This window comes from Crotalus tigris, unplaced genomic scaffold, assembly GCF_016545835.1.
Source record: "Crotalus tigris isolate CLP2741 ecotype Arizona unplaced genomic scaffold, ASM1654583v1 scf7180000018484.1034840, whole genome shotgun sequence".
Taxonomy (NCBI): Eukaryota; Metazoa; Chordata; class Lepidosauria; order Squamata; family Viperidae; genus Crotalus; species Crotalus tigris.
This window is the reverse complement of record NW_024097032.1, coordinates 159653-174901: the sequence shown is the minus strand read 5'-3', so window position 1 is coordinate 174901 and position 15249 is coordinate 159653. Positions and strand designations below refer to the sequence as shown.

The 15249-nt window shown below is 40.8% G+C and overlaps 1 protein-coding gene across 1 annotated transcript; it reads left to right on the top strand.

The window, feature by feature from the left end:
• The first annotated feature begins 1091 nt into the window (after positions 1-1091).
• LOC120312305 (orthopedia homeobox) lies at positions 1092-11796 on the top strand. The gene is made up of 3 exons (XM_039352836.1): positions 1092-1311; positions 1974-2383; positions 9511-11796. The coding sequence occupies exons 1-3, from the start codon at positions 1275-1277 to the stop codon at positions 10039-10041; spliced, it is 978 nt and encodes a 325-aa protein (XP_039208770.1). The 5' UTR covers positions 1092-1274; the 3' UTR covers positions 10042-11796.
• The last annotated feature ends 3453 nt before the right edge of the window (positions 11797-15249 follow it).

Below are 15249 nucleotides of genomic sequence, written 5' to 3'. Positions count from 1 at the left end.
TAATCGTAATAAAAGCTTATAGATTTGGCACTAATTACATAAATGCCTAATGATCTTGAAAATTACTCTGGTTAGAAATATATTACTAATCTAAACTTTGTTGTTGGCTGGCTTTGAAAAATCAGAACATTAGAAATGGTTCGCTTCCCTTGTGCAAAGCACTTAAAATTGTTGGGATAGTTTAACATATTCAAGAAGAAAATAATGTTTTCGATTTTTTTTTTTTACTTTATTTACTGCCTTCAATTGAGTTTGGAGAGATGAACTTAGAAACTTTCATACCCGCCAAATGGACCGGCGCCGGCCGCCTTTTTCTGGCGCTGGTTTTCTAAGTCAAACCGACAGCTGGAATTACACCTTGTTTTTAAATATACAAATATTTAATTCAAGGGGACTAAGATCACAGGAGGAGGGAGAGCAAAGAGGCATCCCGATCAGAGTATAAATTTCATCAGGGTTATACTCCACTTTGTTCCAATCATCCCGGACTGCAGCTTTACCAAGTTGGAAATGGCCGGATTAGAGACCCTTTAAAATAAAGCCATCCAGCACGTCACCCCCTCTCTGCCGTTGTGTGGGACCTCTTGCTCTCTTTCCCCCTCCCCACCCGGGCCCCAAAAGGTGGGAGAAGTCCCCCCCAGAGGGCTCAAGGCCTCCCTGCGGTAAGGAGGAGGCTAGGCACCCCTCCAAGCCATTGGCGTTTCCCCCCAATGTGCCCCTTTTATTGGCTTGGCTTTGTCAGTCATTTCCAATTAATTTGATCAGGAGGTCAGAAGAAGAAGAGGAGGAGAAGGAGGAGGACGAGGAGAAGGAGGAGGAGGCGGGCGGGTTGTGGGGGAAGGTTGTCCCTAATGCAGTCAATCAGTCGGGGGGACCGAATTGTAAAGGGGCTTTAAAAGCCCAGCCCGCGCGGCGTTCGGCTGGCGCGGCAGCGGCGGGTGCCGTGGCTGCGGGCGGGTGGAGCGGGGACTCTCTGGGTGCTGACATTTGCAGGCTGCCCTCCTGATTGGTCCCTTCGCTGAGCTGCTCACGGGTTCACTGAAGTGTTAAGCACCTCCCCGTCTCTCTAAAGGACATTATAATGCAAGAGACCCCCTTTTTAACCACACACCGAATTTTCTTTCATTTAGGCGATCTATATATAAATATATATCCATAAGCTGTAGAGAAAGTAGATCTGCTTCGGCTTGCCCCCCCTTTTTCTATATATAAAAAATCAACAACCAACCGCTAAAATTTGGGGGGGAACAGCTTTCGCCCTGGAGCGGTGCGCGATGTTATCACACGCCGACCTCCTGGACGCCCGGCTCGGTGAGTTGCCCCCAAGCTTCTTCCCCCCTTTCCCCTGCTCCCTCTCCTCATCACCCAGCAGCCCAGGAAAAAAGCAAGAGCAGGAAATTGACAATTTGTGCCTGATTTTACCTTAATGCGATCTAAATGGGCTAATTTCTTTAAAAGTAATTGTATTGTATTAAAGTTTAATTTGATTTAACTCCGTCTCTTAAAAAAAAACAACAACTATGGAATATGTAGATCTAAAAGCACAATTGGGGGCCATTTCGCTTGGAGTTTTGTCCCCTCTTCCTCCTCCTCCTCCTCCTCCTGGTCTTCGCCTTGGTTATTTTCTCTTTTTTCCCCCCTCTTTTTATTTTCTTTCCCTTAAGTTCTCGTTAAAGAATTGAAGACATAGATTGATGTATAATTTCAGGCATTTATTGGGGTTTGGACAACTGGATGGTGTTGAGCCAAAGGAACTACTACTCGCTCGGCCGGGAAAGGGGCGGCTAAGGCCCCCAACCCGGAGCTCTTATTTAAGCGGGATGGCACTCGAGTTCCCTGCGAGTTGGCGGCTCCCTTCCTCCGGCGCGCCCGGGGCAGGATCCCGGCTCCGGCGCTCGGGGAAGGTTGCCGTCTGGCCCGCCCTTAGTGGATCCGACGCTGAAGCGTGGTGGGCCGCTGCTTTGCCTCCGCAGGAATGAAGGACGCCGCCGAGCTGCTGGGCCACCGGGAGGCGGTGAAGTGCCGCTTGGGCGTCGCAGGCTCGGAGCCCGGAGGCCACCCGGGGGACCTGGCGCCCAACTCGGACGCGGTGGAAGGGGCCACGCTGCTCTCCGGAGAGGACATCACCACGGTGGGTTCGACGCCGAGCGCGCTGGCCGTCAGCACCAAAGACCCCGACAAGCAGGCCGGGCCGCCGGGAGGGCAGAACCCCAGCCAGGCCGGACCGCAGCAGGGCCAGCAGAAGCAGAAACGGCACCGGACGCGCTTCACGCCGGCGCAGCTCAACGAGCTGGAGCGCAGCTTCGCCAAGACTCACTACCCGGACATCTTCATGCGCGAGGAGCTGGCTCTGCGCATCGGCCTCACCGAGTCGCGAGTCCAGGTATGCGGCTAAGCCAGGGCGAGCCGGCCCTCTGCCTCCTTGCCTTCCTTCGGCCTCGGCCAGGGCCGGGCCGGCCCTTTCCCCCCTTCCCCGGTGCCCAGGGCCTGCCGGGCCGAGGCTGGTCCTCTTCCTCCCCGGGTCCCGGCCCCAGCCACGAGGCGCAGAACAGGCGTCTCTCAGAAAGGCGAGCCAAGCAAACGCCAGCCATCCCGAGTCCCTAACCCGGGCACGGAGAACCTTTCGGGTTGTCGTGGCCCTTCCGGTTGGAGTCCAAAGTTTGCCTGAAGCCAAAGGATAAAAAGGCGTCAGAGGGACGAAGTCTCTTGCTTCCCAGGGCTGAAGATGGGTAATAACAGTAATAATTTCGGCCTTTTCGCCCCTAGCGCGAGGTTGAGCAGCGTCGTAGACTTTTAGCCATGGTTTTATTTTGAACAACCTGCCAACTGAGTTGCTGCACTGCAAGGCTAGGAAAGTGGTTTCTGGTGCAACGGACTGGCACGCCTTTCCTAGACACCTTACTCAATTTAACTGTCGCCAATTTCAGAGGGATGGGTCCTCTCTGAGTAAAGTCTTTGTGAAAGAAAGGTTAGAGGGTTTTATTTATTCGGAGAATCTCTAGATTGACCCAAACTTTTTATTTGTGAACGTGATAAATATATTTCAGAAAAGATAATATAAATGTAAAACGTTTATTAAATTTGAGACATATTCACCTTAGTCCTGATTATCAAGCAAGTGAATATTATTTTAATTGTTCTAATTTTGATATCAAATGATTTGAATTGGATTTAATTTGTGAGTCATTTTAAAGCAACTGCGCTGTTCTTAGTCCTGAACTTTTCTTTCCTTGATTCTTTTGATCTTGGATTACACTACTTAAATATTTTGAAATCTATTTCTACTTAGAGTCTTAAAAAATTACATCAAAAGTTCATGTTTTAATCTTACTAAATGTTGTTGGATCCAACTGAAATGGTCTTGGCTTGACACTAAAAAGATGTTGAGAATTAAACAAAAATCTGCCAGATTTATTTCCAAACAAATTTTGAGACAGTTGGAGTATTGTCGGACTTTGCAGAGCAGATCTAATTAATTCGTTGGCAGCTGGAGAATACCAGTGGAAATTGAATGGAATTTTTAAACTTGCACTTAGAAATCCTTAAGATTTTAAAATATGTCTTTTCTAGATTGTCTGTTATCACCCATCTATTTATTTTAAACACTTCAGAAAAATAATAAACATACTTAAAAGCTGCAAGTTAGGCCTTTATTGTACAAAAATTAAAAGTGTCCAATTGTATGTTTTAATGAATAAAACTTTTTTGAAAGAAAATATTTTTCACAAGTAAGATTTAGTTAGAATATATACAACATATATAAAACAAGGTCAAATAAATTACACTGGATTTTGGCAAAGGTTGATTTTTAAAAAAGCAAAACGCAAATATATTAAGGAAATGGTAGTTATTCATCTATTCTTCCCTAGACCAATAAATTCCACAGAAAGTTATTTTATATATATGTATATATACCACTACAAATGTTTAGTTAAAAAAGGCAAATACACAGATTTTAAACTAAATGATTTTAGTTTTATTCTCAGGAAATGAAAATGTATATTGACTTTGATTTACAATCATATGGTAGAACAAAATATCCATCCCCTTAAAACCTATTAACATAGCTCTTTACAACTACCTCAATTATTAGTTTAAAAATACTATTAAAATGTAGAGTTTTTTATCTGAAAATATCTAACAATTGCTTTTCTCCAGTTACATCTTACCTAAAGCCAATTTCCATAGACTTCAAGATTTTCTTATAAGCAAGCCCAATTACATCGACTGGATTTATCTCTCAGTGAACTGCAAGCTAGGAAAAATATCTTAATAACATCTACATAATCTTACAGTCTTCTAATGGCTTCAGGCAGCTGAATAGAAACAGTTTAATCGAGTGGCAATTTAAATATTCTTTACAATAATGTTCTGCAGTTTAAAATGTAATCAAATCAACATAACCTTCTTAATTAACACTTCAGAATGATTAACACTATGTAAGCTTGTGCAAAAAATAAATTATGGGAAATGTATTTACTTCCCAGTTCATTGTATTCTTGCTACTTGATGAAATGGAAGAGTAATGGCTGAGTTTATGGTCTCACACAATCTTTTCGGTGCGTGGGGACTCTACACATATCCAAAATGCTTCACATGCCCGCTTTTACTGCAGCAGCCCTGGATGTACCCTTACATGCAAGAATAAATTATATCTTTTCTATTTTCTGGTCTACATTTTAAAAAGCTATTCCTGCTTGTCAAGGCGGAAGCTTATTCTCCTTTATGTTACTGCTGTACTATTCCCCCCCCCATCTTCCCAGACTGGGTGTAATAGTAATAAAACCATTCTTTTTATAGCATGCCATTATTAGAAACCAATTTCAGAATTATTTATAACCCAGAATGGCTTATTAAGCAGCAATGTGAGAATCATGCAAATGACAGCGATCCAATGCAATATAATAAGCATAATCATTAGTCTCTCGTGCTGATTAATTAACTTTCAATATTTTATTTACATAAAAAGCAAATCAGTGAAATAACTTCTGCTCAGCTCAGGCTTGCCTTTCAATATTTTACTCCAACCTAAAAATAATGTGCAAGGACTCCATTGACCGTGTCCCTCTGCGCTGGCCATGTCACCTGCCACATCTTAATAGGGGACAAGCTGAGAGTATTTTCTAGTTTTCTAATGGAATGAGAAATTGCATTTTCTTCCTCTCCCAGCAACTATTAAAGCGTAATGAATTCGGCCTAGAGTTCACGGCTGGCTGATCGAAATGAACCTGAGATCTGAGCTTTAATGCAGCTCTCCAGATTTCCTACCAAATCTTCCCATTAATCATCTGATGGATTCCAGTGAGATCTTCATAAGGCTTTGGGCAAAGATAGAGAGGGGAATAAAAAGGAAGGAAGGAAGGAAGGAAGGAAGGAAGGAAGGAAGGAAGGAAGGAAGATAATATCCCTTTGACTACTTCTCCCATTTGTAGCTGGGGGATTAAAGGGCTATATATCTCTAAATACATTTACAGTGTGCCTATATTACTGTAATAGCAGATTGTCATTAAAGCAGAGTTTGAAATTGCAAACTCCATTAGACCCTTTGTACCCTATTAATGCTATTGGCTGATGCAGAAGCTAAGAGGTAATTGTTGGTATGCCGATCTCAAGGCAAAGTTGCCCAAATGCCTCTGGCTAATATATTTCCAGAGCCAAGCTGTCAAGGGTGCTTTTTCCAAGTATCCCTCTGGTTCTTGCTCCTGTTTAATCTGTCATGCACTGGTTTCCAAATGGATACATCCACATTTTCAAAAGCATATGCGCTGTTGCTCTGAAATGAGGTGATCCAGACTTGATGGAAATTCTTTTACAACCCCAGTAAACCATGACACATAAAATGATTTTGTGGCCACCATTTAACTAACCCTAAAATGTAATTGAACAAAATTCTTTCCCCTCTGCTCCACATCTTCCCCCCTCTTCTATTCAATTATTATTCTTATAAAATTTTGACACTTAACATCTGTTCTTTCTTGCTAATGGGCCCAAGCATGTTTTCCAGTCTAAATAAAAGGGTTTGGAAAAATATGTCTCTGCTTGGAGCCCACACACCCCAAAGCCAAGGCTGAGAAAGTCTTGAAGATTTCAACAATGGTGTTGAAAAAAGCAAAAACTTCATTTTCAAAAACATGGAAATTGTGGTCAAATCTGTAGTCCATATTACTCTGAAATTAACAGATGTGCTCTCTAAGGAGGTAGGGCATTCTTAATACTTGAACACAAAGATTAAAGATCTGTTAAAATTGTTTAAGTGTTAAAAGATTGGAGAAAAAAAATGATAAACTGATTGGAGAAACAACTAGTTCCTCCTTCTCTGAATAGTATCCTGGTTATCTTTTAAATTGGTAGATTATTTATTTTTTATATTTTTTTATTCTACCTTTATTACAATATAAGTAATTCAAGGTGGCAAGCATGCATAATACTCCTTCCTCCTCCTATTTTCCTCATGACAACAACCCTGTGAGGCAGGTTGGGTTGAGAAAGTGTTTGGCCCAAAATCACCAGCTGATTTTCCTACCTAAAACGGAACTAGAACTCAAAGTGTTCTGGTTTCCAGATCAACAATTAACCACTACACCAAACTGGCTCTGTGCTTGAGAATGCAAACTGAAACATTATACTTGCACCACTTGCCAGTTGACAGCACCCAGGCTGGTTAAAAACAAACCATCCTTCACATGAAGCAAGAACAGACAATAGGAAAAGCCAATCCAATTTCCATCAAGTCTGAATCACCTCATTTAGCCAATTGGCTAAACAATAATAAAACCTAGTTAAATTTTAGTGGGAGGAAGAGGACTAAAAGGCCAGCAACACATTCTTTTCAAACAGCAATTCATGAGCAGCCCTTCACTTAAAAAATGACAGTTATATAGATAAATATTGTATCTGAGAAATGAACTGCAACAAAATATACAAAGCCTAAATAAGAGAGAAAGCTAACTGAAGAACACAATCCTAAACAGGCCTATATTTGAGTTAAATGGAGTTTGTTCAGCATTATATTTAGAGATAAGTGGGAAAACCTTATTACACTTATTGTTATGCTTCAAATCATAGTGGCTGTTAGCTTTGAAGAGAAGTCACACTTGTGTAATTTCCCAAAGCTTTTAAGAAGGTATATATATTTAGGAGAGGATTTTTAAAGAGTTTCTGAATTAAAAGATTGAATAGAAGTGAAAAAAAAAGAAGTAAGCATAGGTAAGGTCAATAGTAGCTGAAACTGATAAAAACTTGATTAACTAAAGCATAAGTGTGAATGCCTAAAACAAAATTCTGTACATTTGCCAGAACAGCTCACTTGAGGTAACATTTTAGTAAGTAATCTTGCAGCTTTTGAGTTTAATCCCCAGTTTCATAGCAAAATGAAATCTGATCTGTTTGCATTGAAATATCTAGATAAGTGCTTTCTTTTCACTTTCCTGAAATTCAGCCAAAGAAAATTTAAATTGTACAACACCTACTATACTAAGCAATGGCTTTTCATTTCTGGTATGGAAAATATGCTTGTTTTCGTCATAATTAGAAAATACAAGACTTAACATAAAACCATTCATGTCCATTCTCATTAAAAACATTTAAAAATTTGGAATTTGGGAAAAAATGGGGAACTATTGGACAATTGGTCTAGGCTAGCTCTTTCTTTTAAAACCAAATGCAATATTTGAACTGGTGTATAATTTATTAGATCATGGTGAAACTCATAGTTACTAATTCACCTGGCTTTTATTTTCAATCACATTATTTTAATTCTTGGGTCAGAGCAGTGTGCATTGAACCATATAATGTAATCTTCTTTGGGTTGTGTGTAAAAAAACTCACATACATGAATATATTTGAAAAAAAAAATAAGCTGAATCACACTGGATAAACACTTATCTGGTCTGGATTTTTCATAAACAACACTTTATCTGGCAGGGCTTATGAAAACAGTTTATTCCAGTAATCTGAACTGGTGGCAATTGCCATACTAGTATTAGGCATACCACTGATTTAAAAGCACCGGTAAGTATCCATAAATAATTACAAATGGTACTTATATATACCAAATATCAACATACAGTGGGTCTCAGCAAGTTGTTGCTAGGATATTTCTACCCAACATGACATTGTGTTACTGAATCCAAGGCTGAACATAGGATTTAGCAATAGTGGTTGTTAGACTTCCATCCTTCAGATTAAGAATTAAGGATATAAAGTCCAACACAGAAACAGATAAAATGAAGACTGGCATGTAATTTTCAATCTTAGTTTTGCTGTGGTTTGGAGTGTAAATTTCCACATTTTAAATATTATACCATTTCAGTATTAGTGTTTGTCTGTATGTGTGTGTGTGTGTGTGTGTGAGAGAGAGAGACAAAAGATTTATCAGGAATGCGCTACTAATTCTTGAACATATAACAATGGAAAGGTAGAAATGCTATTTGGATATATTTGTTGATTAATAGAAATCAGTGCCAAATATATGAATTCAAAATAAGGACTACTATATAAATTTAGACTTTCTTCTACAAAATATAAAATTGCAGCCCAAATTAGCATGACTCCCTCAATCATTTTGCATTATAATTATAGTCAGATGATGTATCTGCTTTGATTATACTGTTTGGCTATTGTGTATTTCTGATAAGTTGATAATAGCTTCAGTGGAATGAAGTACAATACTCAGCAATGAAATATAGCACTTAACAATAAGCTATAATCTTGCACCAGGTATTCTAAAACTTAATTGTATTTAAATGCAAGGGTTTTATTATTCAGCAATGTGGAGATAAGTACAGTGATACTTATTTAAAAGTATTTATTTTTAAATCAGTGCTAGTAATATGCTGGGGGAGAAAATAACAATTGGATCTGTTAATGGAAACTTACAGTCTATAAGTAATTTAAATCCAACCCTACATTTTAGGTTATTTTTCTATTTGCCCACTAGCATCTCCTGAAAGTAAAAGAGGTAACAATTACAGTATAGCAAAACTATCCTGACCAAAATAATCTAAATGTTTATTAAATGCAATGTAAGGCAATGGTGATGCTTGAGACAAATATTGTATTTTATTACAGAATGGAAATTAAGTTTCCTATATTTACAAAGTTTAATTTATTCTTTCCCTCGGACCATCTGTGTTTAGAACTGGCAGATGCCCCTTATTAAAAAGGGATTCTTTTTCTCCCAAAATCCCAATGGAAATATAATACCCGCCCTTCACTATATATTCCTTTGTTTGTTAATTGAGTAACAATTCTCTGCTTCAGACGAAGTAGGAGAAAGCTCTCTTTCGCCCAGAGATTTCCACAAGGTAGCCCTCCTCTGTATCTTCGGGGTTTCCTCGGCCGCTCAGGCCTTCCCGGCGAACTGGTGGACTTGAGGGGGGGGGGCGCACGCCCTTGCGGCTTCGCCCGATTACAGCGCAGTCTTCCGTCGGTCTAACCCGGCCTTCTTTTCTCTTTCATGGGTCCTTTCTTCTCCCTTCCTTCTTCGGCGGCGACTGCTGATCCGAACAGGTCTGGTTCCAGAACCGACGGGCCAAGTGGAAGAAACGCAAGAAGACCACCAACGTGTTCCGCGCCCCCGGCACGCTGCTGCCCACGCCAGGGCTGCCCCAGTTTCCTTCCGCCGCCGCCGCCGCAGCGGCCGCCATGGGCGACAGCTTGTGTTCCTTCCACGCCAACGACACGCGCTGGGCCGCGGCCGCCATGCCGGGGGTGTCGCAGTTGCCCTTGCCGCCGGCTCTGGGCAGGCAGCAGGCCATGGCGCAGTCCCTGTCGCAGTGCAGCCTGGCGGCGGGCCCCCCGCCCAATTCCATGGGCTTGTCCAACAGCCTGACGGGCTCCAACGGCGCCGGCCTACAGTCGCACCTCTACCAGCCCGCTTTCCCTGGCATGGTGCCCGCTTCCCTGCCAGGTCCCAGCAACGTGACGGGCTCGCCGCAGCTCTGCAGCTCCCCGGACAGCAGCGACGTGTGGCGGGGCACGAGCATCGCCTCCCTCCGCCGGAAAGCGCTGGAGCACACAGTCTCCATGAGTTTCACCTAATGGCGCCCCCGCCTTCCCAGCCAGCAGCCTCTCCCAGCCGCGCCTCCCGTTTTCCCGCCTTTTCTTCACCTCCGTCCGGCCTCCCTGCTCTCACCCGCGCGGATCGCCTGGTTCCCGCCATTTTTCCCCCTTTTTACCTAAAAGAGGAGGGGGAGCCACTCACCAGGGAGCCGACTCAGGATCTGAAACCAATGGGCTAGTTTTGTGGGGAGAGTAAAACGCAAGCGCTCACACACGCGATCTCCGGCGAGCACCCAGGGCAAGTTCGTGCTGCAAGGGCGGAGACGTAAGCCAACGCGTGTCTTAATTAAGATTTAAAAAATACCTATCCTAAGGACTCAGCGGGCCTCATTTAAGTTCTGTCGAAGTTCCTCCCCGATTCACACACACAGGGGCATATATAGTGTGTATATACATAATATATATGTATGTATGTATATGTATGTATACACACATATACATGTGTGTGAGTGGGTGAGTGAGTGGGTGCATACATACATACGAATACAATAGCCACGTTTGCGGGGGTTTTGATAGGTTTTTTTGGGCAGGCGAGTTTGACCTTCGGGCAAGAACCGTGGCGATGACGGGAATCGTCCAGGGAAAACAGCCCATTTTGATAACCCTTTTTAAGCGACCGGAGTCGAATTCAATCGATTTTTTTAAGGCGACACAAATCTCCGCCCCTTCCTTTCCCGTCCTCCCCACTTTGATGGGCTATTTAATTTCTAGGACGACCCCGTTTCAGCTTTGGCGCCCCTCATTTTTTCGCTTTGTTTCGGCCGCAGCCCTGCGCCCTCTCGGAGCAGCGGGCAAGCGACGCCTAGCTCACGTAGACCCGAGAGACCTCCAATCTGGCGAAGACTTTGTACAGATAAAGCAAGCCGCTGTTTCTCCCCCTTTTCTGCATGTGCTGGTCCAAATCCAGAGAACAGAAGCTGTTTCGAAGAATGAACCCACGGTGAAATAGGATGTTTTGTGTAGATAAAGCATTCTTGTTACATACTGGTCGATTTGTGATATGTTTTAAAAAAAAATACTGTCTGTGCTTATTTATTATGGAATTTTGGGTTTCTTAATAAATGTTTGAGGCTATTACAAACCTATGATTTGACTTTTCCCAGCGAGTTGGCACCACATTAATGTAAATGGATAAATAAAATAATTTGCTACGTGCGTAGTGGGAACGACGATTGTGAGATAAGGGGTATTTTAAAACGAGTGAGCAAATAATTCATTTTTCCTCCAGTTTGGAATGGGGAGAGTTGTCACATGTTTGGGAATAGTCCTCTGATTTTGCAATGAAGCTACAGCATTCCTTAATTACAATTTCAATAAACCGCTTGATCTCTTTGTGTCAAATGACTTCGTATAAGAAGCAAGATTCTAATGGAAATATCGGCAGCGTGAAATATCTGAATCTAAAACAAGCACTTGCTTGTAAGAATGCACATATAAGGATTACAGCAAAAATAGCAAATACCCAAGTTCCTTTGTTCTGGTGGTGAAACATTTGCAAAAATAATATTTTTCTTCGTAAGTTCAGAGCAAAACATTTGATCAGACCAAGCTACCATAGAGGAGACAAGGCATACAATAAAAAAAATCTTCAGATTTCCTAAAAATAATATTGCTTATGTATATTTCATGTTGATTACTAAGTCTGTAAATGGCAAAAAGAGAAAAAGAAGCCACCGTTTGTGACTATATTGGTAATAAAAAAAGGGCAGAGATTAAGATGGTAGGCTTAGTTAATGCTCCACTGATTTTTTTTAAATCTTGAGTAAAAATTGGAGGGAGGGTTAGGGTTAGGGTGAAATGAAATTGAATGTACTTGGTGAAAACAGAAGGTACATTTGCCATACATCTTTTTTCTGGCTCAGAAATTAATGCCAGTTCTGGTTGCTGAGACTTGCTGCAATGGCAGAGAAGATGCTCACTTCCCTTCCTTATGCTTTTGCAAAGTTGGTCTCGGAAAGACCAAGCGAGGTTGCCAGGCACCAGGCAGAAAAGGACTCTGTCCTATTAATGGGATGCGCTCACTTCATTTATGTCTGCACATCAATTGCACATTTCTTCATTACACACTGGAGGATGCCATGTCCGGGAGCCTTTCACACGAGGGCATTGCTGGCTCCCAGCAAGCATCACCCAGGATACACACACACACACACACACTCACCCCCCATAGAGTAATAATTTTGCTCTCCTCCCAATACTTTAAGGAATCTTTAATTTCAAAATGACAACTTTTTATGGCTAACTAATACCTATGAAAAAGATGTCTAATTAATTTGAGCTTTATGATATAGCATTTAAATAGCCAACACAGACTGAAAATGTTTCAACATAAGCAATCATTCCAAAAATAAGTTCTAAAGACTCCCTATGCTTCAAGCAAAACTATTACCCTTATGGTACTCCTTATGACCCACTATTGCTTTTAGAAAATGGCTACAATACTCTTGAAGTTTTAATATGCTGTTTGTTAAGCTGGGAACAGCATCTTTATCCAAACAATGAGTTTAATTTCTAATTATTTTAATTAAACATGCAGCATCAGAAGAAATTTGATCTTTAGAAGAATGGTTTTTTTAATTTTGTTTTGCTTTGAATTTTTAAATCACTTTTATGTTCTGCTGGACCAGGATCATTTACTGGTGTACTTTACTCTCTGTATTTTTCTATACTTCAGCTAGGAATCTCTGATGGATTCTAAATAATAGCATATATTTAAATATTAACCTTGAACACAATAGTGGTTTTGAAACATAATAAAGAGTTCTTATTTAACCAGGGCCCGGTTTGGTATTCCCCTAAAAAGAGGCATCTTTCTAGCCTGCCTTTTGTCTCTTAATTTAGATCATGGTATCCTTATTGTGTGCTTTATTCCATTTTTGTGTCTTTTACCTACTTTTAATGTATTTTTTTAAAATAAAAGAGTCTCCCCTCTTCTTCAGATCTTGTTTGTGTGATGTTGTTGGATTAAAAAATGTTCTAATTCTGAGCAGTTCTGTTAACTTCTTTTGATACAGAAAATCTAGTTTCTGACAATTAAAATGGCTATGAAGGCAGACTTAGAGTACTTCTCTTCAGGGCTCTGGCATTGCTTCAGGAGCAACATCACCCCTTGATCCATTGGTGGGATTCAGCCAGTTTGCACCACTTTGGCAGAACCGATAGCTAATTTTTTGTTGCCCAGGCCCAGAATGGACTTCTAGAAGTGGCATTCATACAAAGAACTGGTTGTTCACATATTTGAATCCCACCACTGCCTTTGATCTCACACCACTTATCCAGATAAGCAGCTGAGCCAAGTTTTTTCCCAGTTCAATTGTGAACCAACTCAAATTGCAACCCTTCTGCATTTTCCTTTCCTCGCAACTGTTAACCTGCTATAACATTCTAATATTCTCGCATTGTGCTTCAGATCAGTTTTGCCTACTGACCTGTTTGTTTGTTATTCTATTGTTTTGTTTCAGCCTTCTACCACAAAATCAAACACATGGAAAGCCGAGTGCTGCCCGGAGCTCAATTGGGGGTTCTCTATAGGTATACAGGAGGGACTGCTGGCTGGTTCATCATGAGTTCTCACATTGGCATGGGTGAAGACAATTGTGGGTTATTATAAGATGAATTCAGAAGATTTGAGGAGTGACAATGGTGATACTGTGTGGAAATGTCCATAGGTGTTAGGAAACTGTCGAAAATTAAGCTAGGAGACCCCAAACAAATTCTAATTTCTAACTGGAAGTACCAGCTAAGGCCTAAGACAAGTAATTGTTCTTTCAATCTGTGAGCTTCCTAATGAGGTACAAGAAGAACTTGAATTATTCAACAAAGAGCTGTCTCCAGACACGGCTCTTTGACCAGGATTCTTACATAATGCATTTTTTAAATGAATGTATTATTTTCATGTAGAAAATGCTTATGTGCATAATTACAATATTAAAGATGAGCACCCAAAAATGTAGCATATGAAATAAATCTTCAATCTCCAAACCCAAATTTGCAATATGGAGGTAATGATATATATTGTGTTATTAAATAATATTGATATAGCATTTTGAAAACCTTTTTTGCAAAGTCAGAATAACCCAACCTACAAGCTAGCTAGGTTACAAGCATTGTTAAATTATAGGAAGAATTAGACAATACTCCTAAAAGAATTCTACTGAAATCAGTAGTGATATTGCTATTTTAGTAGAGCCAGTGTAATGGTTAAGGCACCAGGCTAGGAACCAGGGGGCCATGAGTTCTAGTCTTGCCTTAGGTAGAAAGCCAGCAGGGTGGACCTTGGATCAGTATTCTTAGCCCTAGGAGGGAGGCAATGAAAAAAACACTTATGAAAAACCTTACCACGAAAACTGCAGGGACTTGTCGCAACACTCTCCAGGAGTCAAGACTGACTGAAAGGCACTTATTTATTTATTTAGCATATATAGGAACATGACAGAAGTCAAATAAACATAGAATATATGAGAAATAATCGTCAGCATCCGTAGCATTCCTTAAACTACATGTGCTCCCTGGGTGGTGCTAAATGCGTGACAACTTTCAGATGCAGCCATACTGCCTCTTGGGCCTCATGGCCCTAACTATCAGAAGTGTATAACTCAAAACTACTTAATAAATAAATACATACATACATAACTATATAGTATTTAAGTATATTAAAGTTGACCAGCTGATATAAAGCAGCCTTCTTCAATCTGGTCCCTCATAGAAATGTTGAGCTTAGAATTTCAGAACTCCTGACTTGCCTGATCGATAACCATCACGACTGAGTATTTTGGCTGTTGTAGTCCCAGCACATTTGAAATATTGTAAAAATATTTTCGCTTAATTATCACCCTTCCCAAATATCCATCATATTATCAAGAGTTTAATGAAAAATGTTGTGCTGATTCTGAATGAAGTTTCTTGGCTTCCTGCAGGCATTTGTTTCCATGGCAATAGATGTTTGCCTTAGATAAAGGCTTGGAAATTAGTAGGACCAGATGATGTAGGATCCTATAGGGGAAATGCTTGATTCTGTCTATCATAGGAAAAATGATGCATTTAAATCAGGAATGTGGGGGAAAAAATTGAGTGCAACATTTTGGTGATTTTTATTGTGCAAAGTGCCTTACAAACTCTACTTCATATACATCCACATTCACAACAACAATGTACATATCTGGCTCATTAATTTATGGTTGAGGTAGA